This window comes from Artemia sp. Qi Xiang Cuo, chromosome 4 (genome assembly GCF_049724085.1).
Source record: "Artemia sp. Qi Xiang Cuo chromosome 4, ASM4972408v1, whole genome shotgun sequence".
Classification (NCBI taxonomy): domain Eukaryota; kingdom Metazoa; phylum Arthropoda; class Branchiopoda; order Anostraca; family Artemiidae; genus Artemia; species Artemia sp. Qi Xiang Cuo.
The window spans coordinates 38,378,294-38,405,146 of NC_142797.1; the positions used below are offsets into that span (position 1 = coordinate 38,378,294).

At 35.6% G+C, this 26,853-nt stretch overlaps 1 protein-coding gene across 1 annotated transcript in view; it reads right to left on the reverse strand.

The window, feature by feature from the left end:
* Positions 1-26,853, reverse strand: part of SMC3 (structural maintenance of chromosomes 3) — a 123,570-nt gene that overhangs the window by 92,903 nt on the left and 3,814 nt on the right. The window contains exons 2-4 of the mRNA XM_089088295.1: positions 7,843-7,957; positions 3,929-4,068; positions 786-944 (exon numbers count right to left, since the gene is read on the reverse strand). Coding sequence (XP_088944421.1) covers positions 786-944; positions 3,929-4,068; positions 7,843-7,957 — 414 coding nt within the window. The remainder of the gene's footprint in view (positions 1-785; positions 945-3,928; positions 4,069-7,842; positions 7,958-26,853) is intronic.

Sequence of the window (26,853 nt, forward strand, 5' to 3'; positions counted from 1 at the left end):
TTGTTTATCGTGATCAGTAGTCTGAAGCCACTGGTCTGAATGTGCAGTGGTCTGAATGGTAAGACATGGAAATTTAAGATTTTTTATTAAAGGGATCATGAAACAGCGAAGAAAAATTTGTTTAGTTTGCAAAATTTTCAGGAGTTATCCAAGAAGATAAAAAAAGAATCATATTTTCCTATACAACTAAATGGTTCAAGTACAGTTCAAAATCAAAACTGTCCTAATTCTAAAAGTAAACTTCCTTGGGGTATTTAACACTAGGCTCGCGTAGACCGTAATTAATTGCTTGAGCCCTGATATAAAAAATTCTGATTTTTCTTCAAAATTTCTAGGAAATATTTCTTACAAAATTTAATCCGAAAACCGCGAATGCAATTTTTTTTTCGATTTTAATGGGATTTCCTTACAATTCCGCATGCAAGTAAAGATCAAGCCTAGAATTATACCAAAACAAGTTTAGCAGCAACCAGATTTGGTAATTAGCTTTTATTCTAAAATTGTCTCAGAGGTATGAACTTCTACTTCACAGCTTTTTATAGGATTTTTCCTATAAAAAAAATTCCAAATATTACAATTGCCTTTCTTGTTCACTAATGAATCCACGTAGAAATTAGAGTAATATGGCAATTAATATTTTTAAAATAAGGTTAATAAATTGAGTAAATAGTACCACGAAAGAGACGTCTGTCCAGAATTTACATGGCATGATACAACTAGGATCAAATTAAAATGGCAAAAATGTTAAAACTGAAATTTATTTATTTGATTGATCAAGTGCTTACCTTTCCTTGCTTTACGATGTAGTATGGATTTGATCGGGAAAAACCAGCAGATTCGAGTAGGTTCAAAACATCAGTCCTTGTGACAAGTTTCTTGTTTAAGAAATATTGATCTTTCTTTGAACCAATTACACGTCTCAACGCTACTTCTTCCTTCTCAATCTAAAATTGGGCAATAATTGAAAGTCATACGACATCAAGGACAAGGGTGGAGAGGTGGGAATACATTCAATGCAATTAACCCTAACCTATCCTCCACCACCCCCACTCCTCCACCCCCATAGAAAACCAGCAATATTTCGAAAGGAACACGTCCTTTTTTACATTCAGCTTAAATATGGTAGCATGACAAGTTTCTTGTTTAAGAAATATTGATCTTTCTTTGAACCAATTACACGTCTCAACGCTACTTCTTCCTTCTCAATCTGAAGTGATAAAATTGGGCAATAATTGTAAGTCATACGATGTGAAGGGCAAGGGTGGAGAGGAGAGAATACTTTCATTGCATTTAACCCTCCCCTATCCTCCACCACCCACACTTCCCCACCCCATAGAAAACCAACAATACTTCGAAAGGAGCACGTTTTTTTTTACATTCAGCTTAAATATGGTATCGTGACAAGTTTCTTGTTTAAGAAATATTGATCTTTCTTTGAACCAATTACGCGTCTCAACGCTACTTCTTCCTTCTCAATCTAAAATTAGGCAAGAATTGAAAGTCATACGACGTCAAGGACAAGGGTGGAGAGGAAAAATACTTTCAATGCATTTAACCCTCTCCTATCCTCCGCCACCCCCACTCCCCCACCCCCATAGAAAACCAACAATACTTCGAAAGAAGCACGTCTTTTTTATATATTTAGCTTAAATATGGTATCTCTCATAGACAAAATATCCCCTCTTCATAGGAAAAATTTTTGCAACCGTAGTAAGAAAAATTTTTGCAATCTTACCCCCCCCCCCTCTCAAGATCAATTTGCGAGAATGCCCATGTACTATATTCTGACTCACAAACAAACCAGTGTCAAATAATATTGGCTCAAAATAACACTGTTCACTCGTTTTAGAATATAAAAGAAAGTATTTCATAATAGAAACAAAGTTAAAGAGCTAAAACATACAGCAAAATTACTAAATAAAGAAGAGCATGATTATTTTTAATTTCCTCGTATTTTACTTTTGAATTATATGGTCGAGCCTTTTCCTTTGTATTGTCTATTAACTTAATGAACAATCTTTCTTTAAGATTTCTATATAGGGTATGTTCTCCTAAACTCCCTATTTTTGTACATTTAGCTTACTTTAGGACTAGAGCTGCTCACTACACTGACAAAAAAAGTGAATAGCAGAAATCGTTCCATGATAAATTAAATATGAATCATCGAAAAGAAATGAACAGTGAGAAGTATTGAACCTTTTATGCTAACTTGGAATACTCTTAAATAATAAATTAGGACTGATATTGCACAAGTAAATTTTCTTATATAGAAATCTTATCTTTGGTATAAAAAAGGGAACATTAAAACAATTCCTTTCCCTAACCAGTGACAACTGAAAGCATAATTATCCAAGGCTTTTATTTTGCACAAAGTCTCCTCTGTCATGGTCTAGAATAGCTATTAATCTTCCTGAGACACTCTGTACAAGAATTAGGCTTTTTCAATGAGCCTGTACAGACATGTGTGGATATCGATTTTTTTCTTCTTTTTTTTCATGATTCTGGTCTAAATTAGTTAGAATGTTTGTTGTCTAAGATAGATGTTAAGCAGGAATCCTTCGGTTGGAACTCTAAATGTTACACATATAGTAAATATTGTATAGATTACATATACACAACAGTCATTACGGATTCACACTAGGAATCCGTCCTACATTCTCTGTAGGACAGAGAAACGAGGTCGAGGCCGAAGGCCTCGACCGAGTCCGTTGATTTTGAATTGAAGTTATCAAGTATTTTACAATAGGTTGTATAGGTTGTGTCAAGACTGGGCTGGGTAACTGTAGGACAGAGAAAAGTCAAGACAGATAGTCCAAGTAATTGAGAGGCAAATGTTTAAATGGCTGGGGCACGGGTAAATGGCAGGAGTATGCATGACTCTCTTATTGAACACATACTTGTCAGGTCAGTTTTTGGAAAGGCATGCCTGCCCAGAGTCTTAGGCATGCTGATCAAGAATTCAAAAAGAGGCAAAGCCATTACCCAGCCATTGCTAAATTTTAGAATCCCTAATATGGTTTTCTCTCTGACTGGATTGGTTGAAATTTCTTAAACCACATATGTATTGTTAAATAAAGCAGTTTCTCCCCAAAAATCATTGGCCAAATTAGCATACTAATATAAGGGCTAAAAAAAAAAACAATAACGGAACTTCGTACATGGAAAAGCTGTATAGAAAAAAAAAGCAAAATATGAGAATTTAGACTATAAAATTCAAATGTAAAAGTTTCTCACCCCAACCCTCTAAAATTACAAAAAGTTTGGAGCACTTTGTTGATCAAGCATTCGTACAACCATTATGAAAATAGAACTTTGGTTATACCTGCACCATGATGAGTTGGGCACCGAAAGATGGCATTTCTCATTTCTATTTTAATCCTAAATATGACCAAATTATATATGATATAGTTTCACATAGCTCTTTCTTCTTTTTTATTTATTTTATTTCTTTGTATCAGGATAATTTCAGTAGCGTCAATTCATGAAAGTTAAAGGAGGAGGGGCAAAATGTATTTTCAAAATAAATTTTGTATGTATTTTTGTATGTTACATTTTGTATTTTATGTACTTTTCTAAATACGTCGTCTATTCTAATTTTATCAACGAAAATACAAAAAACCGCATTTTTCGACGAAAACATCCCCCTCCCCCTAAAAAAAGAAAAGAAAGAAGAAAATGGTATTTTCAAAATCCGAGGGAGGCGAAATAATTTAGAGGAGCTGGTACATACCCCCTCCTTCCTCACTCCCAATTGACACCACTAGGTATTTTTGCATTTTATGTTTTTGGTGTGACATATATAGGCTTTTTATGTATTTCTACCAAATTTAGTGCTACAAATAAAGTATTAAAAAAGTTGTAAAAGAACAAAAGAAAGGACAACAAAATGATGAAGAAGAAGAAGAACTCGAAATAAAAGTAAAGTTACCGGCAGTCTTTGGTCAGAATTGTCAAAAATTATCTCCACGTAAGCTGAAATAACTTTAGGCCCATTGCCTTCATGGAGTAATGCTTGCCTTTGCTCAGGTCGTAGGTTATTGAACTCATCACTTAAAACAAACTGAATTGCTGCAAATTCAAACATATGATATTAGAAAACAATGTTTCTTTATTGGATCAAGATTACAACGTGGTGAAAAATCACCGAGTTTAAAAAACATACATGAATGCAACCCCATGAATGCCTTACCAAAGGAAATTTTAGCAGCTCTGGCATTTTGCCAAATTGGCAAATATCATAATATCAAGGGTCTTGTTTGACAAGGATGCAACTGTTTCCTTTCTATTTACGGTTTATTAAGGACTATATTTTTCCTTCAGTAACAAAAGACGAAAAATACAATCCTTAAATTATTTTTACAACTTTCATGAGTTCTATAATAACTGGTAGCGAAATAATTCTTTAAAGATGGAAAGCAAGGCTTCTCCCAATGTCATGCATTTCAACTTTCTAACTTTTATGGTTTTGCACTAACAGTTTCATTAAGACTGGTAATATTTTCTAATGAAAGAAAAAGCAATATTGTCACAGCAATAATACATAACTTCTGCTACTTAATAGTTATAATTCCACAAGAGATATTAAGAAACATAAACAAGTACAGTTACCTCCATATCTTCCTAATAATAGTTAGCAGATACTAACTATTGTAATAGTAGGCTAAGAATTTAACAGCTTCTATTGAGCTGTTAAATGCAAAAAAAAGGAAAAAAAATTCCAAACCATGCTAGAAAAATCCAAGACCTGACAACCTTAGGCTTTAGCAAACAAATTTAAATCGCATTACAATGCTCCCCAATTTTCCAGGATGTATTGCATAATTGAATGATACCAAAAATTGCAAACCATTCATGTTTTCCCTACATTGTTGTTCTCTGTGGGTTTTTTTTTTTTTTTTTTTTTTTTTTTTTTTTTTTCAAGTTATTTCAAATTAATAAGTTATTAAGTGTTACTTCTGTGCTCATTTAAATAAAATCTTCTCAAAACCTCACTTCTTTTATGAAAGCTAAGAAAAAAGGGTTTGATATGGCGATTTAAAAAAAAAGCAATGCAGAACTAAGTTCCCAATAATAAGTTTCCTTCTTGCACAGATATACATTAATAATTAATTTACATCCTTAGGTGGTAATCTACACAACTATCGGTGGGGAGGAGGCGATTGAAATAGGAAAAAAATAAGTCACTAATTTTGGAGGAGTGGGGATACTTCTGACCAACCCAAGGCTGGGGGGTTCTCTCTACCCCCCATGTGTCTAGGTATGTCAATATATGTTTGAAAACATATTATAGTTAAATGACTGCTAGAAAACAATACAATGGAGTTTATGTTAAATTATAGGGGCATTCCTAACAATCTATTGTATTCACAATTACCAAAGCTCTTGAAACCTATTCAATTTCTGACCCCGTGATAAAACTTATTCCCAGTCAACAAAGGTGTCTGTTAAGGGTTAGTTTCATCCTCTAATCTCTTTAATAACTTCATTGTCAAGCCACAAGATAGCTGTCATTCATTTTGCACTGTCAAATATGTTGACATTGCATTGTTTTAATACACTAATGACATACTAAATCTTAGTAGACTCTATTTCTAACCTTCAAAAACATATTCATATCTGTTGTCTAGTTACAAAAATTTAGGTCTGAGATTGAACTGCCAAAAGTTGAGACTTTTGCTTCTCAATGAGTATTATACTAGGCAATTGCTTAGTCAATCTAGTTGACAAATCATCTATCTTGGGGGTACCAATAGATGACTCTACAATATATCTGCTCCCTTCTATTTACATATCTTGAAGAGCAAATTTCTGGCTTCAATGCTTCTATTGATAAGTCTATATACAGATTCAACCCTCCACTCCTGGCAATTATTTACAATGCTTTCGATCTACCACACATATTATACCGAGCTCCATTCAGAAAACTCATAGCAAAGCATAAAAAGTATGAAATCCATTCTTTTTTTCAATATGCCATGTACCTTTAAAATTTCCATCATGGACATGAAATAGCTTCCTAATTTGGCACTGAAAAACAAGCTAGCCCGAATTTAGCGATTGAAGTACTTCTTAGCCAGCAAAATAAAACTGGCAGTTCCAGTACACTAATGGACAAGTCTGCTAGTCTGAGGGTGCACTCCAGGTTGTGAGCCATAGTAAATTTGCATTAACTACACAAGTTTCTTAAAAGCAACAACCACCAGGAACAGTCATTAACAAAGGGCTTACTAGGCTTATAAAGGGACAATCTTCACACGGTTCGATTGTATCCATTTCTCATTCACTATAATAGTATTTTCAATCTGTTTCAATCTGATGTTAATGTCGTGGAGAGAGTTTTACACCACGTAAGATGCCCGTTAAGTATCTTTAGTGAAAGTTAATACAAAAAATAAATGCAAAGTTAATTTTCTGTTTTCCATCAATTACAACAATGCCAGCTGGAACAGAGTTGGGTTTTAGTAACTTTTTTTAAACCTGGATTACATCCTAAGTTTTCTGTTTGTGTCCTTTTCTTCTTTTTTCTTCAGAAGTTACTGTGTTGCTGCTTTTGTTTAAGTACCTTTTTATTCCCTTTTCTTTTTCTCTTTTTCTTCTCGTGATTTATCATTGCCCACTTGTTGCATTTGAAGTGTTTTCAAAGACAGCATTATTATTATACTGCTAAAAGCTACAAAATTCAGCATTTAGAGAAAAGAAGTCAACAGTACTGCATAAATAAGCAGGCTGCTTTGTAAAATCCTGCCCTAACAAAGATCTGGGTGCCTTGACCAAAATTTGACAGTTTACCTTCTACACCCAACCTTAGTTACAAACAAATAATCCTTGAACTGATGCAGCAACATTAATCACAATTTCTCATCCAATAGCTGTTTGGAATACAGAAATTGTGATCTTATTTGCTCTGAGTGATTCCATAAAGGATCTAATGAAACTCATCTCATTACAGCCCCTGATCCTCGGTAGTTGGCCTTGTAAAACCATTTTTCAAATCATAACTATAAACTAGTCAGTGGGGTTCTGAATTTAGCTTACTTTCTAAAGTAACACAACTTTTCAGTATCGTATAATATAAACTAGCTTGTAGTTCATTGAAAGGGTAAATAGGAATGCTAAATATGCCTAGGAATGATACTAAATGAAATTACTGATTATAGAAAAGTAATAATACAGCCATATCTACATATATCTTCTTTTAGTTTTAAAGTGAAGGTCTACACATATCCCTCCAGATAGCAATGTCCTGTTGATTCTAACATATGCAGCTGAATCACGGCATATTAATGGAGAGTGAGAGCGTCGGATCCTGGCCTTTGAAAATGCATGTCTCAAAAGAGTCCTTAATATACACTGGAAAGATGAAGTCACAAATGTTGAGATACAAAAAAATGACCAACCAGCCTCTTGTATCATCTGCCATCGTTGATGGCAATACCATGCCCATGTCTTAAGAATGGGAGCGCTTAGAACTCCTAAAGCAATCTTCCAGTGGCAACCTGTAGGATTTAGAAGGAGGTCGTCCCAAAAACACACTATGCCACACTTAACAGCCAGATCTCCACTCCCTTAAAACGTTCCTGCATCTCCAGTTGGAAGATGTGCTCACCGCACCAGATATCGTGAAGTCTGGAGACTCCTACACGACGCTCTAGGCGCCTCTGGAGGCACAGGAGGGTCTAAGATAAGGTGAATTAATCACAATCCCTTCAAAATTTATAACAACAAATTAGCTTATAATGATCTATGATAATCTTTTATATAATAATCTATGATAGATACCTAACCTTAATTTGTTACTGTAATATCTACAAACATTAAGGAGAGAAAAGGCTAATGACTTACCATAAAAGAAATTACTTTTTCCAGATCCATTTCTGCCAACAACAACATTATGCTTGGGATGAAATGGTTCAACAACTGTTTGCTCCCTATAGCTTTTAAAGCCTTGAATGATTACCTAGAAATGAGAAATTCGAATCATAGGAGACTTTTTCCATACTACAACAAAAAAATACACCTAATTTTCTTCCTAGGTACAGTCAATGTAGATATTAGGTACCTGTACACTGGGTTGGGACAGTGGGGCTTAAGGACTTAATCCAAAAATTGTAAAACTACAGGTGTCTAGCAACTATTATTACTAATCAGTTGTGCAGTAATTATAAAGTATGTGTGACTTTGCTGGTTCTTAGGCTTTTGATGTGGTTAGCCATGACCTTCTACAAAGACACAGAATGCTGCGTGAAGACGTGTGACGGGAGTACTCGTTACTTTCGTATCATTACAGGGGTGAAACAAGGCTGTGTGCTATCACCACTCCTATTTATTCTTATCATTGATTATATTCTCCGTACCTGCGATGGACATGGGATCCAGTTGCATATTAAGAGACTCGGAGATGTCGATTTTGCTAGCGATATCAGCCTCCTAGAGTCCTATAAACAAAAGCTCCAGTATTGCCTTAACCAAGTAAGGGACGCTGCCAAACCTATTGGTTTTAAGATAAATACTAACAAAACAAAAAGTATGGCAAGCAATGGATCTCAACTCAACCTACAAGGCAATAACCAGACGACAGAGGAGGTCTTGAAGTTCAAGTATTTAGAAAGGACCATCTATATCTCAGGGTCGTGTCAGCGAGAAGTCAAACTAAAAATCGGCTCTGCTAATAATCTTTAAAGAAATCGTCTATAATTTTCCAATGCTAATAGCACTCTTTCCGACTCAAGCTGAGGCTGCTCAAAAACAATAGATTCTTGATACTGCAATATTTCTTAAACATGGCATATATAATAAATACTTGACTAGGAACTCCTCGGGTTAGAAGATATGCATTGAAGGTACATTCTAAATATCCAGTTACCCCAGATAATGACAAACAGTACTATACAAAAGATGAGATTTCAGCCACAGGTAACCAAAGTGATCAAATATAGGAAGTGGAGATACCTTGGAATTGTGATCCGCATGTCTGAAACTCGACTACCGAAGGTCTTCTTCTTCTATTTAAGAGCAGGTGGGCTTTTCAGTAACATTATTTAGCCCTTTTCCTTTTGCTACACTCTGTGGGCTACAGAGCTATTGGCTTGATTGCCTCATAATTATTAGATATATTCAGATATCTTTCAACAGATCTTTCGACTCTAGGAGTTCAAATATAAGACGATAGATGTCGATTTCTATACTCTGTGTGCAGGTATAGTTGGCTAGGCTCTTGGCTGATAGTGGGATTTTGTGGTGTTTGAAGTATTTTAACAGTTTAGAAAGCAAGGTATGTTGTGCAGACGTCAGCATATTACATTCAAATAGGCAATGGTCAATTGTTTCATTATTCATATTACAATGCCTGCAAAGAGGGGACAGGGGAATTGAACCACTTGAATTAGAAAGCTTATATGAGAATGCAAGGAAATTTAGTCCATTTGTTCCAGAACGAATTCTATGATAAATTTTAGAAAGATACTTATTGGGAAAGGGGGAAAGGATAGGATTAATCTTATTAAAATTAATATCTGATAGCCTCCATCGGTAAATATCTCTAATTGGGATTGGTCTCCCACTTGGCTGGTCAATATTTATAGCATTTTTTGCTATTTCATCAACCTGATGATTACCACTTATGCCAGAGTGGCTAGGAATGTACTGAAAGTAAGTTTTTATGCCACTTGAAGCAAGATTATCAATAATACTGAGACAATGATAAGTGTCAATGTCCAACTTATATTGAGGAGCTGAGGCCAGCAACTCAAGGCTTGATAAAGAGTCGGAATAAATGATAATATTATTCGAATTTTCAATCAAAGATTGGTTTTGCTTAAGGTGTTCTAATGCCATGATTATGGCATTTAACTCAGCAGACATTATAGATAAATTATTAAATAATCTCTCGCCCATTGGAATTTTCAGGTGAGGAAGGAAAACACCACTTGCAGCCTTCTCATTTATTTTTGACCCATCAACCAATATTTGGGACTGATTTTTATAGGTAATTGTATTAAGTTCTGCAAATTTTTTCTGGACAAAAGCAATGGGGGTTAAATCTTTATTCCATTTTGAAAATTCAGTATTTATTATGGGAAATGACCAATTCCATGGAGGGGATTGGGGAAAAGTAGGTGCAATAGACTTTGCTGGTACAGGGAACTTCTTTTGAATATTGGCATACTCATCTGCAATACCTCTATACATGGCTGGATTTCTTAACCAATTATGTAATGTGTGTGAGCTATTTGATTCAATTTTTGTAAGATTTTTTATCAAGAGAAAGCTACGTCTCTCCCTTATTGTTGTTAATCCACTCTCCATAAGCAGAAACTTGGTGCTTGTGGGTTTCCTAAGACCAAATATGAGACGTATTATATCATTTTGTGTTGTTTCAATTTTTTGCATCTGGGTCTTTGCACATGCACCATAGACAATGAGCCCATAGTCAATATGGGGTCTTATATGTGATTTATAAAACTGGAGTAAGGTTTTCTCCTTACAACCCCAGGGTGTGGAAAGAAGTCTTTTTAGTATATTTGCTTTTCTATAACATTTTTTTATTGTGTTTGAAATGTGGAGGTGGAAATTAAGTTTTTGGTCAAGCATGAGACCTAGGTAATTAATATTATTATCTTCTGGAATAGTTGTTTTATTTAGAGTTAGTTTTGCATTAACATGGTTTCGCTTCCTGTGAAATTGGATTATTTTTGACTTGGTGGGTGCAATGGGTAAATCTGAATGTTGAGAGAATTTTTCAAACTGGAAAAGTGACTTTTGCAGATTTGACTGTGCTATCTGAAAGGTGTTGCCAGATGACCATAGCACCAGATCATCAGCATATTGTAGATTAGTGTGTGTTAGGTTCATGTCCCAGAGATATAGGGCAAAAAGGAGGCAACTGAGGACTGCTCCCTGAGGTAGGCCTTTGGATATTGTCTTTTGGGGTGAAGAGGCTGAACCAACACAAACAATGAAACTTCGCACTTCTATGAAGGATTTAATAAAGGATACTAGCTTGGGAGGTACTCCAAGGTTTGCAAGTTTATTTAAAAGGATTTGGTGGTTCACATTGTCATATGCTCCTTCAAAATCAAGGAAAGCTGCCACTAGGATATTATTTTTTGAGAAAGATTCATTTATTGCATTTGTTAGCAAAATGAAAGCATCTGTTGAGGAGTGGTATTTCCTGAATCCAGTTTGAGTGTGTGGGATCATGTTATTTTTGTCAACAAACCAGAGGAGTCTGTGATAAATCATTTTCTCCATTATTTTCCCCATCACAGGTGTAATCATTATGGGCCTATAAGACTCAGGGTTATCTTTTGGTTTATTTTTCTTTAGGATTGGTAGGAGGGACGAACATTTCCATATATTGGGGAACCTAGAGGATGCCCAAGCGTGATTATAACAATTTAGCAGTTCTTGTTTGTATGAAGGTGTGAGATTCTTTATCCATGTAGGGTGTATATTGTCATAGCTGCTGCTAGTTTTGGACCTAATATGATGTATTGCATTATTCAATTCCTGGATTGAAAATGGATTAGTTATGTACTCGGATCCTGGGCGTGGTTGGTAACTAGGGTTCATAGGAATTGTGGACAGATTGCTTTGATTGTTTGATGTTAGCTTATTAGCAAAAAGAGTTGCAAATAGGTTAGCCTTTTCAATATCATTATCATAATGGGTATTATTATGTATAAGCTCATACAGGAGTGGGTTGGGAGAAGTCTTTTTCCCATATATGTGGCTTATGACTTTATTTATAATATTCTCCTGAATTTCTCTTTAGATATTATTTTCAAAATTTTTCAAGTATTTATATTTATCATATATTATATTCCTTTTTATATTATATTATGATTGTAATTTTTTTAAATAGGTATTAGGTGTTGGTTTTTTTATGAATTCTGTCCTAGCTGCCTTTTTTATCTTCCATTTATTTAGGCACTCATTTGTCCACCATGCTTTAGGAATTTGTTTAGGGAATGTTTTCTTAGGTGTTGTCCTGGGGATAGCATGATTAGCTGTATTTATTAGTAAAGATGTCAAGGCTTCAGCATGTGTGTCAACTGTTGTGTTAGAAATGCATGAACTTTGGGTGAAACTTGTAATTTCATCATTTAGCTTATTTTGGAAAATAGACCAATTTGCTTTAGTATTGATATATTTGGAAGTATGAGAAGAAGTTTCAGCAGGTTCATTTAGGGAGCAAACTATAGCAAAGTGGTCTGTACACAGACTATCAATTTTGTTTATGTAAATTTTGTTCAAAAAATTTAAAGACACAATTTGTTGGTCAATTGTGGAGAATTTGGCACTTTTGGGGTTAAAATATGTATTTAGGTTTGGAGGGGTAGCAACAGCTAATTCATTATTATTTGAAATCATATGCTCAATAAATTTACCAGCTTTATTTGCTGGTTTATTCCCCCACAAAAGGCTGTGGGCATTGAAATCACCACAAATAATGATGTTTTTTAACATATTAGAATTATTTATATAATTAAAGAAATCCTTGGCATCTGAAGTTTGGCCATTAGGGTTATAAAAGCTTATTATGTAGGTTTTTAAATTATTCAGCCAAACACTTATACCAATTACATCAACATCATTTTCAAAATCTGGAAAATTGATGCCACAAAATTTTATATTATTATTAACTAATAAAGCTACACCACCTCCTTTTCTCTCTGAAGATCTATCCTTTCTCAGGATAGTGTATCCCAGAGACTTAATTTGTTGATTTTGGGTTAAATGAGTTTCCTGGAGGCAAGCAATATTAATGGAATTATTATTCATAAATGATATTAGTTCATTTAGCTTATTTTCTGTGAGTGATCTTACATTCCATTGGAGCATTGATAAATGTTGTATTGTTGATTTATTCTTCATATGACTGTGTATCAATGTTCAGCTTTGTTAAAAGTAAAGCAAGGTCTTTTTTTGCTTGAATGAGCACATCATCTGGGATGTAGATTTTTGCCAATTCTGCAATAATTTTTGTTTTCTGTAGTTGATGTATGTTCATGGCCTGAACTGCATTACAGTTTAGAATGAATAAGCATATATTTGGGGATTGCATTTTTGGTAGTGCATCCTGTTTGTTGGTTAAGGGATTGATTCCAGGTAGTGTTTCTGGTTTGTTTCTTCTTGGGAGGGAGGGCCAGGCTGGCCTCATCTCACCGGAAAACAAGGCTTGCTGGCTTGGTGATTCCTTCTGATAGGGATTTGAGCTAGGGGGCTTAGAAGATGTTGTTTTATATGGGGTGCTTGAAGCATTTGGGGCAGTTGAATTGGGGGTTTTGGTTGGTTTCATTACAGTCTTTATTTGGTATTGTTGGGCAGAATTTGCTTCCATTTCTGAAAAGGGGTATGTGATGGCCTTCTCTGTTGATATTTGTAGTGTTAGAGCTCTTTTCTTGTATGCAGGGCATAATGATATATTTGTATATTCATGTGGACCTTTGCAATTGATGCATGTAGGCTGGGTGTTTTTGCAAGTTGTCAGCTCTTTAGGATGGAAAGATTTACAATTACTACACTCTTGGAGAATTTCATTGCATTTGTTTGTCGTGTGTCCCAGTTTGAAACACTTTTGACACTGAATAGGCTTAGGTTTGTATTCCTTGTGTGGTTTGATTTGCCCAAATAGGAATAATTTTTCTGGGATATCAATTTTATCCTTTAGTGTGAATAAGAAGGATCTACTAGTTTTTAGGCCAGTAGAGTTAGGTTTTCCAAGTTGGGTAACATCCTCAACTGGGATTGTGTTTCCAGCCCTATCTGAGAGGCCTTCTTTTAACTCCTGAGTAGATATCTCTGGGGGAACATTATAAACTACAATTTTTGTTGGTGATTGTTTTGGGTTCCAATTAGATGCAATAATTGGGATATTCAGAAGGGATTTAAGGTTAATTATTGTATCTGCTGATTTCTGATCTTCTACAGCTATAAGCAGAGATCCATCACGGTTAATGTTAAGAGAGAACATTGATTTTAGCAATTTAAAAATTGCAACTCTTATTGCAGTGATCAGTTTTATTTCAAAGGGGGTAGTGGGTGTAATTTTAAGGTAAATTCGTAAGTTTTTGGAGGGAGGATCTTGGGCAGGGAGAGGGGAAATGCTTTTCATTGTGGAGATTTTTTTCCTTTTTTTAGAGCTTCTAGAGAGGACCTCTTGAAACCCATTATCATCATTTATGGTTGCATTAGGACCTACAGTTATCATTGTCCTATTCTCCTAATCGGAGCCATCATTAGAACTTTCAGATAATGTGCTTGACCAGCCAGGATGGGTATCTTTCACTATGGAATTTGATTTGGGATCTGGGAGGACGTTTTTTTTTGGAGGGCTTCTGAACATTGCCGATTGGAAAAAGCTTTAAACACAAATATAAAACTAAAATAAGAAGGGAAAATAGATGATATCAAACCGTCTGCACTATACTATGGGAAGGATAAACACCACAGTATAGCCCTGAGGATGACTTGAGCAGGATAGGTTTGGTACAACTACTGATTAGAAGCGATAATAATCAAGAAAATATATTTCGATTTTCTTGTACGGTTGCTGTTGTTGTCGTCCTTCAGTGGCAGCCACGTGGTACCAGAAGAAAAGAACGCCCCAAAAACACCCTACGACGCAGCAACCAGGCTGACCTCTTACACCTCACTGTATCAATCCAAACTAAATGTGAAGATGGCAGTGCAGCTGAAGCAATTAGAGATGACTGGCGACTTTTTTTTGATATCCTAAGTACCTCTGGAGGCACAGAAGGATCTAAAGTCTAAGGTAAGCCATGACCTATCAAAACCTCCTAATACAGAATCTATGCAAATACTTTTTAGTTTTTGAAGTTTTCTATATCTATGGATTATTAACACTGGATTACATGGATACTGACATAAAAAATGGTAAGAGATTAAGACCTACATGTATAATGTTTTAGGTTATATAAAAGATGATAGTTCCAGTAACGCATCGTGAAGGCCAGTGCAGACCTGTCTAGAAATTTAAAAATCATAAGAAAGTCAAAATATTTATTCCTTTGAGTGTTTTAAGAACTCTGTATATTTCACTTATACACAAATACATCCTCTGTTGTTGCAATTTTTTAGGGGTATATCCTCTCACAATAAAACCATTAAAAGTGTTTTAAAATTAAAAAATTTATCTTCAGAGAAGTAAACAACAGCGAGAATCAGTTCGAAATAATTATTTGTTCTGGTTTCCTCTAACTTAGAAAGGTTGCAAAATATATAATGATTATAAGAATAAATACTGATTGTAAGAATTTAGATGGTACTAGCTTATTCAAATTATGCTACATAAAACTTATTATACAGTCATTAGGCCTACATACAATTATGTCATTGTGTTAGTTTTTGTCTTGGGAGGTAAACAAAGAAATTTTATTTTAATTTGACTATTCCATTGACTGGCACAATCTTTTCTCTTCCTTTTTTATTCCGTGTTTATCATAACTTGCATGGTTTATTTTGGTCTGGTAATGGTTTCCTTGGAAAAGTGTATGCTCTTGGCATGTTGTATTTTCTTGTTCATATCCTTCTGAAATTAAAAGAAACAAATCCTAGTGTAGATTTAAACTAAAAATTAAACCAATTTCCTTAATTTTAAAGGAACTAATTTAACAAAGAAAACAATCAGAATCAAAATGAAAAGCAAATGCCCCCTTTCCTATTGGAGGCTTTCATCCTTTCAGGTAAAAAGTATAATAATATGACTTGTTTAGAAAATCAACCATCAAGAATATTAGTGGATAGTTTGTAGGAAATTAAGACACTAAATATTTTGCTAAGATAGCAAGCAGTTATTCAAGACACACTGGCTTTTTAGGTTTATTAATTTAAAAAAACTTTCCGGAAAATAAGTTTTTCAAAGAAAAGTAAAGGTCATTTTAAACTTAAGCTCAGCAGATACAAATACCTGTTAAAATACAAATTCGAAACGACCAGAAATTACTATCATAGGCAGCGGGACAGCGCTGCCTAAGCAAAGAACGATGTGGGCACAATGTGTTTTTTTTTTTTTTTTCTCCGTACCCAGGCACTTCATATCGAAGGAGTTGTCATAGAAACTTCGAAAAGGGCTCATTTGATTGGAGATTGGAGTGACTAGTGCCCTTTCTAATAGTCGAAAATGATTGAAGGGCAACTACCCCCCCCCCCCCCCAACGCCCATCATTCTCCCAAACACAACCAATCAAAATTTTGAGATAGCCATTTTGTTCATCGTAGTTGATTTACATACAGAAAATATGTTTTTGAGGAGGACAGTCCCCCACAACTCTCAGGGCAAGGGTTTTAAGTTATGCCCTGAAGGCATATAAGAACGATGTTGGCACAATGTACTATTAGTTATTTTTTTTACTGTAGAGCAGGGCACTTCATATGGAAGGGGTCGTCGTAGAAACTTAAACAGGAGCTCATTCGATTGAAAACTGAGAGTTCTAGTGCCCTTTTTAATAGTCGAAAGTGATTGGACGGAAACTAGCCCTGGCCTCCCACGCCCATCATTCCCCCAAACACATCCAATCAAAATTTTGAGATAGCCATTTTGTTCAGCGTAGTTGATTTCCAGATAGAAAATATGTTTTTGAGGAGGACACTCCCCCACAACCCTCAGGGCAAGGGTTTTATGTTATGCCCTGGGAGCATATAAGGTTTTTCTAGAAGGCGTTGTCATAGAAACTTCAAAACAGGCTCATTCGATTGGAAATTCAAGGGCTAGTGCCCTTTTTAATAGTCTGAAGTGATTGGAGGGCAACTAGCCCCCCCCTCGACGCCCATCATTCCCCCAAACACATCCAATCAAAATTTTGAGACAGCCATTTTGTTCAGCGTAGTTGATTTCCAGATAGAAAATATGTTTTTGAGGAGGACACTCCCCCAAAACCCTTGGGGGAAAGGGTTTTAAGTTATGCCCTGGGGGCATATAAGGTTTTTATAGAAGGCGTTGTCGTAAAAACTTCAAAAAAGGCTCATTCGATTGGAAATTCAAAGGGATAGAGCCCTTTTTAATAATTGAAAGTGATTGGAGGGCAACTAGCCCCCCCCCCACGCCCATCATTCCCCCAAACACATCCAATCAAAGTTTTGAGATGGCCATTTTGTTCAGCATAGTTGATTTCCACACATAAAATATGTTTTTAAGGAGAACACTCCCCCACGAACCTCAGGGCAAGGGTTTTAAGTTATGCCCTGGGGGCATATAAGGTTTTTAAAGAAGGCGTTGTCACAGAAACTTCAAAAAAAAGCTCATTCGATTGGAAATTTAAAGGGCTAGTGCCCTTTTTAATAGTCGAAAGTGACTGGAGGGCAATTAGCCCCCCCCCCCACGCCCACCATTCCCCCAAACACATCCAATAAAAATTTTGAGATAGCCATTTTGTTCAGCACAGTTAATTTCCAGATAGAAAATATATTTTTGCAGAGGACACTCCCCCACAACCCTCAGGGCAAGGATTATAAGTTATGCCATGGTGGTATATAAGGTTTTTATTGAAATCTTTGTTGTAGAAACTTGAAAAAGGGCTCATTCGATTTGAAATTCAAAGGGCTAGTTTTTTAATAGTCGAAAGTGATTTGAGGGCAACTAATCCCCCTCTCACGCCCATCTTTTACCCAAACAAATCCAATCAACAGTTTTAGAAAGCCATTTTATTCAACAAAGTTGAAAGTTTTGGAAATTAGGTCTTTAAGGATGACAACCCCTCCCCCCAGAGTCCTCAGGGCAAGGGTTGTAAGTTATGCTCTGAGGGCATATAAAGTTTTTATTGAAAGCATTGTCATAGAAACTTCAAACGGGCTCATTCAATTGGAAACTGAAAGGACTAGTGCCTTTTTTAATAGTTCAAAGTGATTGGATAGCGACTAACGCCCCTCTCAGGCCCACCATTTTCCCAAACAAATCCAATCAAAATTTTGAGATATCCATTTTGTTCAACGTATTTGAAGCTTCTGGAAATTAGGTCTTTTAGGATGATAACCCCCTCAGAGCCCGCAGTGCAAGGGTTGTAAGTTATTCCGTGGGGGCATATAAAGTTTATATAGGTTATGGAAATTTCAAAAAGGGCTCATTTGATTGAGAATTGCCGTTACTAATAGTCAAAAGTTATTGGAAAGCAGTTATCCTCCCTTTCTCCCCGTCCATTTCCCCAAAAACATTCAATTACAGCTAAAAAATAGCCATCTCTTTCAATGTAGTTGAAAGCTTCGGGTATTATGTGTTTAAGGATGACAAACCCCCTAGAACCCCAAGGGCAAAGTTTGTAAGTTCTGCCCTGGGGGCATATAAGGTTTTTATAGATAGAGTTGTCGTAAAACTTCAAAAGAGGCTCATTCAATTGGAAATTGAGAGGGCTAGTCCCCTTTTTAATAGTCGAAAGTGATTGGAGGGTAACTAACCCCCCTCTCATGTCCACCATTCCTCCAAACACATCTAATCAAAATTTTCAGATATGCATTTTGTTCAATGTAGGAGAAAGTTGTGGAAATTATGTCCTTGAGAATGACACCCCCCCCCAGCACTCAGGGCAAGGGTTGTAAGTTATGCCCTGGGGGCATATAAGATTTGTATTGAAAGTTTTGTCATAGAAACTTCAAAAGGGCTCATGGCTCGGGCCATTTTTAATAGTTTAAAGTGATTGAAGAGCGACTAACACCCCTCTCACGCCCACCATTTCCCCAAACACATCTAATCAAAATTTTGAGATAGCCGTTTTGTTTAACGTAGTTGAAAGTTCTAGAAATTTGGTCTTAGAGGATGGCAACCACCCTCACAGCCCTTAGGGTAAGGGTTGTAATTTATGCCTTGGGGTCATATAAGGCACTTATAGAAAGCGTTGTCGTTTCCAAAAGGGCTCATTCGATTGGAAATCGAAGTGCCCTTTTTAATAGTCGAAAGGCTTGACATTTTTATTGTAAAGATCGATGTGGGTATAATGTATTATTTTTTGTTGTTGTTGTTGTTTAGGCCAGGGCACTTCTTATTGAAGGAGTTGTCGTGGGAACTTCGAAAGGGGCTCATTCGATTGAAAATAGAAAGGGCTGATGCCCTTTTTAATAGTCGAAAGTGATTGAAGGGCAACTAATCCCCCTTCCACTCCCACCCTTCCCATTTCCCATTATGTTTAAAAAATAAATTTTGCCTTAAGATTAAAACAAAAATCAATGTGTTAATGCTAAATCCAAAAAAGGCATTTCAGCAGTAGACCAAGAACGACTGAGGGTATTATGTTCAAACTTTCGGGGCTACTTCTGCTCTTAAAATTTAACTAAATCAAAATAGCGTAAGTGTATCCAAGCTATTAAAGAGAGTAAACAGATTTTTTTGCTAATGGTATCAAGTTTTACACTTCAGGTCAGCTAGAGGAGGTATGAAACTAAATTAAACAGTACTATTTGTGTTGCAGATTTTTAAAAGGGTGTATGTTGTTAAAAATTGCTGAAAATTTTTCTCCAGTATACAAATAGCAGGACAAACTATAAAGTCTTACAAAACGAAAAGATTTAAAGTATTAATTTCTTTTTCCCTGAAAAGACTATGCCAATACAACACGAACAGAAATTAATTAAAAAAAACTTTTTCCACAAAATAAGTTTTTCAAAGAAAAGTAAAGAACTCCATTAAAAAAAATGAGCAAAAATAAAATCAAATAATCTACTAAGCGTGAAACTACCACATATCAGCATCGAGAAATAAATGAAACCCAAAACAAACAGAAATTTCAATAAATAACCGAGTCAAACTCAAAACGAGCAGAAATTAACAGAAGTTGGGGGCAAAATTCCTATGCCTTCCCTAGGCCAGAACAAAATTTGCACTTTACTGAAAAAATACTAATGAATATGCATTGTCAGTTTAATATACATATACTGATATTTAGTAATCAAAATGTTAGTATTATTTGATTTACTAAAGTTATAAAAGTAAAAACATTGATATTTTTTCAGTAAAGTGCAAATTTTGTTCTGGCCTTGGGAAGGCATAGGGTTTTTGCGCCCAACTTATGTTAATTTCTGCTCGTTTTGAGTTTGAATCGGTTAATTATTGTAATTTCTGTTCGTTTTGGGCTTCATTTATTTATCAAAGCTGATTTGTGGTAGTTTGAAACTTGGTAGATTATTTGATTTTATTTTTGCTCATTTTTTGTTTATTGGAGTTCTTTACTATTCTTTGAAAAACTTATTTTGTGGAATTTTTTTTAATTAACTACAGAATAAAGGAAACCCAAAACAAACAAATTAAATAAACAATCATAGCAAAAAAAAATACAATAAGTAATAACATAAATGAATATATAGATCTTAAAGCAAGTAATGTTTGATTGAACATGAAAACCAAGCTTAAAACGAAAAAAAAATATTTTGGTATTGAAGTATAAATGAAACTTAAGATGAACAGAAATTGACAAATTGAACTAGAACCTTCAATTGGCAATCAAATGAGCCCTCTCTGAAGTGTATACAAGCATTCCTTCCATAAGAACTAAATATGCCCCCAGGGCATGACTTATAATCCTTGCACTGAAGATTGTGAGGGGAGTATCCTGCTCAAAGCTATAATCTCCAGAACTTTCAACTATGTTGAACAAAATAGCCATCTTAAAATTTTGATTGTATGTGTATGGGGCAATGGTAGGCGTAGAAAGGGTGCTAGGTGCCTTCCAATCACTTTTGACTATTAAAAAGGGCAGTAGCCATTTAAATTTCCAATCGAATGAGCCCTTTTTGAAATTTCTACTACAATTCTTTCTATATAACCTTACATGCCCCCTGGGCATAACTTACAACTCTTGTCCTGAGGACTGTGGGGTTCCTCAAAAACCTAATTTCCAAAATTTTCTACTTTATTGAACTGAAAGTTTATCTCAAAATTTTGATAGGATGTGTATGGGGAAAAGGTGGGTGTGAAAGGGAGGTTAGTTGCCCTCCAATTACTTTCGACTAATAAAAAGGGAAATAGCCATTTAAATTTCCAATGTAATGAGCCCTTTCTGAAGTTTCTATGACAATGCTTTCAATAAGAACCTTATATGCCCCCAGGTCATAACTTACAACCCTTGCCCTGAGAGCTGTGGTGGGAGGGGGGGGGGATTGTCATTCTCAAGGACCTAATTTCCAGAATTTTCAACTACATTGAACAGAATGGCTATCTCAAAATTTTGATTGGATGTGTTTGGGGAAAAGGTGGGCATGAGAGGGGGGTTAGTTGCCATCCAATCACTTTCGACTATTAAAGGGCACTAGCCCTTTGAATTTCCAATCGAATGAGGCCTTTTTGAAGTTTCTACGACAAAGCTTTCTATAAAAACCTTATATGCCCCCAGGGCATAACTTACAACCCGTGCCCTGAGGGCTTTGGGGGGAGTGTCCTCCTCAAAAACATAATATCTATCTGGAAATCAACTACGTAGAACAAAATGGCTATCTCAAAATTTTGACTGGATGTGTTTAGTGAAATGGTGGGCATGGAAGGGGTGTTAGCTGTATTCCGATCACTTTTGATCCTTAAAAAGGGCACTAGAACTCTTGATTTTCAATCAAATTGGCCTCCTATGAAGTTTATTCAACAGCCCCTTCCATACAAAGTACCTATGGGAAAAAAAATAATAAAACATTGGAGCCATATTGCCTTTACTATAAGCAACGCTATAGCGTTGTCTCTGATACAGGCTACCATTTTATGAAGGCTTAATCTCTACTAAAAAAAAAAAAAAAAAAAAAAAAAAAAAAAAAAAAAAAAAAAAAATTTAATACTACCTTGGTTCCATGTGAAAAGTATTTTATTAGACCTCGTGAAGCAGGTGGTTCATAAGATTACTGCACGAAAATAGGAGTTTTATACATTCATGTTCTAAATTGCCCAAGAGTGTCTAAAGCCAAGGTAAAAGACAGAGTCATTACTGGTCCTTATGCATAAAAAAAACTATCCAGTTTCCTCATTTAAAAAATTAGGGAAAATAAAGTTAATCATATGGCTCCATGAATGATACTTTTCCATAGATAAGACTAAAAGGTGGCAGTACCATGTGATTGAAAAGGATGGCTCCAGACAATTAATTGCCTTTTCAGAAGCTAATTGAGATTTGGGAATTGTTGCTGGCAACAAATTGAAATTCCACAATCAAGCTCGAGCAGAAGCTACCAAAGCATTCCAGACCCCCATAATTCAGCTTACAGTACACAGCAGATAACCTAAAGTTATGATCAAGCTATACAAGAGTCTTACACAGCAATGGCTTGAATTTGGGGTGTATTTTGCTGCACCCTTGAACAAGGGTAATCAGCAGAAATGAGGCAGTTCAAAGACAGGCAACAAAAGTTGTTGATGGATGCAAGAATCTCGACTTAATAGATTAAAGCTCCCAACACTCATGTACAGATGCCAGAGAAGTGACACTACAATGACTTAAGCTTTTGAATCCCCCTCCAGTCAAAAGCCCTTTCAACTCGATAAATCCTTCAGAACAAGAGGACATAGTAAGAAGTTATACCAAAAGAGACAATATACCAGAGTCCACAAGCCAATACTTCTACAATAGTGGAAGCTTATTAGAATAATCTTCCTGAGACACCTGTCACTGCCTCCTCTGTTGATGCAGTTAAGATTCCTGTTGACAAGAGTTGATCCACCAAACCATAGAACACAGAATGGGATGTCATTGAGTCATTGGCTTCCCATCATAACTCACGAGCAACCTTACAGCATTAATTCCTTATTTTGCTGGAAAATACATTTTAGCTACTGGTGATTTAAGGAAATGTAAGCTACCTGTCTTTATAGAACTACAATCAGCACAGTATGGAAGGGGTAGAGGTGGGAGCTTCAAAATACCTTCCTTTGCTGCAATTTGGGATGTAGATACACTCAGGAAACTTTCATCCACCTATCCAAACAACATTCAAAGATATCAAAAACCCCCTAAAATTGGGACATGTATCACCTAGAATTTTAGGTTGGTCAAATTTATATTTTAAGGCTGAAACAATAGAGAAAAAAAACACAGAATTTAATCCTCTACTCAATGCTCCTTCTAAATTTGATAACCCACTACTCTTGCAAGGGCATCTCAATACCCATTCTAATTGGGCTCAATATAGCCTAAGGCTATACACAAAAGTTAACACTTTTGGTTTTATAAATTAATTTGCAAGTTAATCAATGAACAAACCTTTTCATCAATGTTGTATTTAGGATTTCCGGTGGGGGGGGGGGGCACCAGCTAAAAGCAACTGGAAGTCCAGAAAATTGCCCTCAACTAAGCATATTACTGTCACAGTCCCCTTTTTGAGCTTGTTTATTACTATGCTACTAAACAAAAGATCAAATAATGAGTTCAATTAATCAAACTGAACAGCTCTAGTCTTGCTAATCTTTGAATCAGATCCAAAAAAACATAAGCACAGTAAACACTTCTTACATTTTAACCAGTCTTGATTTCCTCCCAAGATCACTTAAAACATTGTCAGTATCCACCTTGACAGTGCAATTGATAGACATTTGTGCAAGATCCTTAAACCTACCCTCTCCTGTCTGATTTTGGAGGCATGTTTTAAGCTGCTTTAGCATGCTAAATGAACAGTCTGCAGAAGTCGTAATAACAGGGAGAATACAATCAAGAGTAAATGCAGAGTTGGAAAAAAGCAGTTGTTGCACACACCAAGAGTTCCAGAAACTTTATTGGTATGATGAAACTTACCTACAGACCTTTATTTGGCTTGCCAGACAGTTAGACAAATAGAAAGCAGTGTTCATAGAATGCACCTTTTTTTTTGAGGGACTGAACATCAACCATGAATACATTGGAGCCATGTACTTTGAAAATGATGATGTTTTGTCACTATACCCTCAACATTCTGGTTAACTCCTTTCCTGATTTTTAGGGCCTACACATTAAGGCGAACTTTCGAGCATCAGAAATCTGGTCTAGGTTATCAACAGACTCCAGAACAATGTCAAACAAGGTGATTATGGGTGCAGTGACTGAAGTATCTTCTGAATGTTGGTCTATTTCATGAAAGGCATTATTAATGATTTGGCTTAAAAATTATTCTAATTTTTTAGGCAAAATAACTTAAAAAGTTGGTTTCATTCACAAATTTTTGAACTAGAGCCTTTTCAGAGATTGAAACACAAAATAGAAGATTTTTCAATCCAATGACCAATAGATGTTTTTTGTGGCTCTGTTAACCAACATTACTTGTATTTTTGTTGAAAAAGTTCACAGGCCTTCCTCCTAAGTCCTCTTCCCTTTCTGCTAATTTGACTGTTTTTTAATACAAGATTTCTTACGCCTTTTTCCTAAGACAATGACCAAAAAAATGACCTAATTCATATTCTTATGTTTTATTGAAATTTAACTGTATTTCATAACCTTAAATTCAAATTGGGTTTTCAATTCTTATAACTTCCAAAGCTGCATAACTGTAGGCAATATTTCATATTTTATTTGATCTTGTGCTAATTCCAAGAGGAGATAGGAACTGACATCAGAGTTGCCATTCTCCTTCCTTTGCAGGTTTTAGCAGAAAAGTTTTGGTTCCAAAAAAGAGAAAATGAACAAAAGGCCTCAGAAGATAGGGGACAAAATGTGCAACTACGATTTTCCAACAATCTGTTCTTGTATTCCTTGGTTCATCAACAATCCTCTTGTCTTATTCAAAAAACGAAATAATTTTATGGCACATGTTGTTGGGTAAATATGCAAGGTTTTTTTTTTTTTTTTTTTTTTTTAGTTTGAGTTATGAGATTAGAAAGTTGGTAATTATAAAGCAGCCAGTGTAACTCTAGTTCTTGTATACATTTTCATTTTGCCCAATCTTTCCCAAGGAATTAAAATCCTTATTCAACTGATGTTACAAAGAACTTATTATACAGTCATTAGAATCCTCCCCTTTTCAAGTTTTTTGAATGTGAAGACAAAAAATCAAATAGATGATTAATATATTCATTTGCTTGAACTACTAAGTAAATAAAAAATCTCTGTAAAAAAAAAGAAAAAAACGCTGTGCAGTGTAGTTTCTCTGATGGAGCTATGGATTTACATCTGCCTTATACCTACAAAAAGTTTTAAGAATTTCATAGCTTTCCTGAGGTATTAAAGGAAGTTAGTGTATTACTATGGCTAGGACTTCCAAGTAATCTATTCTATTAGAAGCTGACATGAAATAAGGTATTTAAAATGTTGTTTTGGTTTTTATATTGGCCAAACATGGTCAACAATAATTGTAGATCCACACCCAATAGAAAACTGATCTGGATGATTAGCATCAATGCAACACTGTTATAGGGCTAATCTGTTTCATTCTGAATGTTCAATCTGTCTTGGGCATTTAAAAACATGAAAAAGGGAAAATGGTGTATAAAAGTGCAATAAAAAAGCCACTCATTAACAATCCCTTTGACTGGAATGGTTCTGCCAAGAATGAGACACACAAGTACTTTCTACCCTTGCCTCAACAACTAGAACAGTAGGAATCAAAGCACCATCTTCATCAACTACATGCAAATGTTTTTTGAAAAAATGGTAAAGACTGTAAATAGTTTTGTTTTGCTATTAAAATACTTGTCAATATATATTGTCTTTTCTTTTCTTTTAAATGTCATGGAGTTACATCAAGTCAAATATTAGCAAAAAAAAACTTACACAGCTTTCAACCTGGCCAAATTCAATCACAATAAATATGAAAAAAAAACTTGCCACAGACTTGAGCAAATGGATGGAATGATCAAGGCAATGTCAATTCATGGCCAAGAACACTGGAGGGATATTAAAAGTGCAGGATCTAGACCTAGACAGATACATGAAAGATCTCCAAAGGGGAAACACTTTATTACTGTGCAGCACTTTCATCTAAGTAGGCAACAAAAAATCAAAAGGGACAGCTGAGAGCAAGACACTAAACTCTTTAAAAAATTCTTTGGGAATTTCAATGGGGAGCTGACTTTCAATGGGAATGCTTCCTAGCCCTCCCACATAATAGGACAATGTATAGCCATAGGCTGTATACAAACTTCATTAATTTTGCAGGGTTTTTTCCTTCAAACTAGCTTATGGCATTGTGAAACAACTCTTGATCATACATAAGCTCAAAAGGAATAATGCAACAAAAAAAAAACACAATTAAGTTTTGTAAATAGTCAGGGACTAAATCTAACCCCATTAAGGGGGGGGGAGGGCGTGGATTTATTTGCAATGATAGTGATTAGTATTTTTGGAAAGTGTTAAAAGGCATTCTGAGATGTATTTTCATCACAGAGCTAGAAAATTAAAGACAAAAATGGTAACTATGCACCAAATTCCTTCCTCAGAAGAAAATACTATATCAACAGAGTTTTAACACTATATCCTCTACTGAACACATCTTCCTTATATGATGGTTGCTACTTGATGCAGCCCCCCTTCTCCCTTGATCAGGCCAGGTGCAGCCCAAGGCTATAGACAAAACTGTTGAAACTATTAAAAAGGGCACTAGCCACTCCAATTTCCAATCGAATGAGCCATTTTCAAAGTTTCTGCGACAACTCCTTCGATACGAAGTGCCCGGGTATGGAAAACCAAAAATCAACACATTGTGCCCACATCGTTCTTTACTTTTCAATTAACGAGATCACAGTATACCGCCTGAGCAAGGCCATATCTTGGGGGGTTTGGGGCTATCGGGCAGGGGGGAGGGGGCAACTGCCCCCTCCAGATCCGATTTTGCCCCCCCCCACCGTAGTTTGCCCTCCCAGCTGAAATTTAGTTTCAGCAAAAAATCTTGTCAAAATTCAAATAAGCCTTCATAATTCAAGCATCCAAAGAAACAGGTCAGTTTTCTTTAGTTTAACTTTACCTTTGTGGT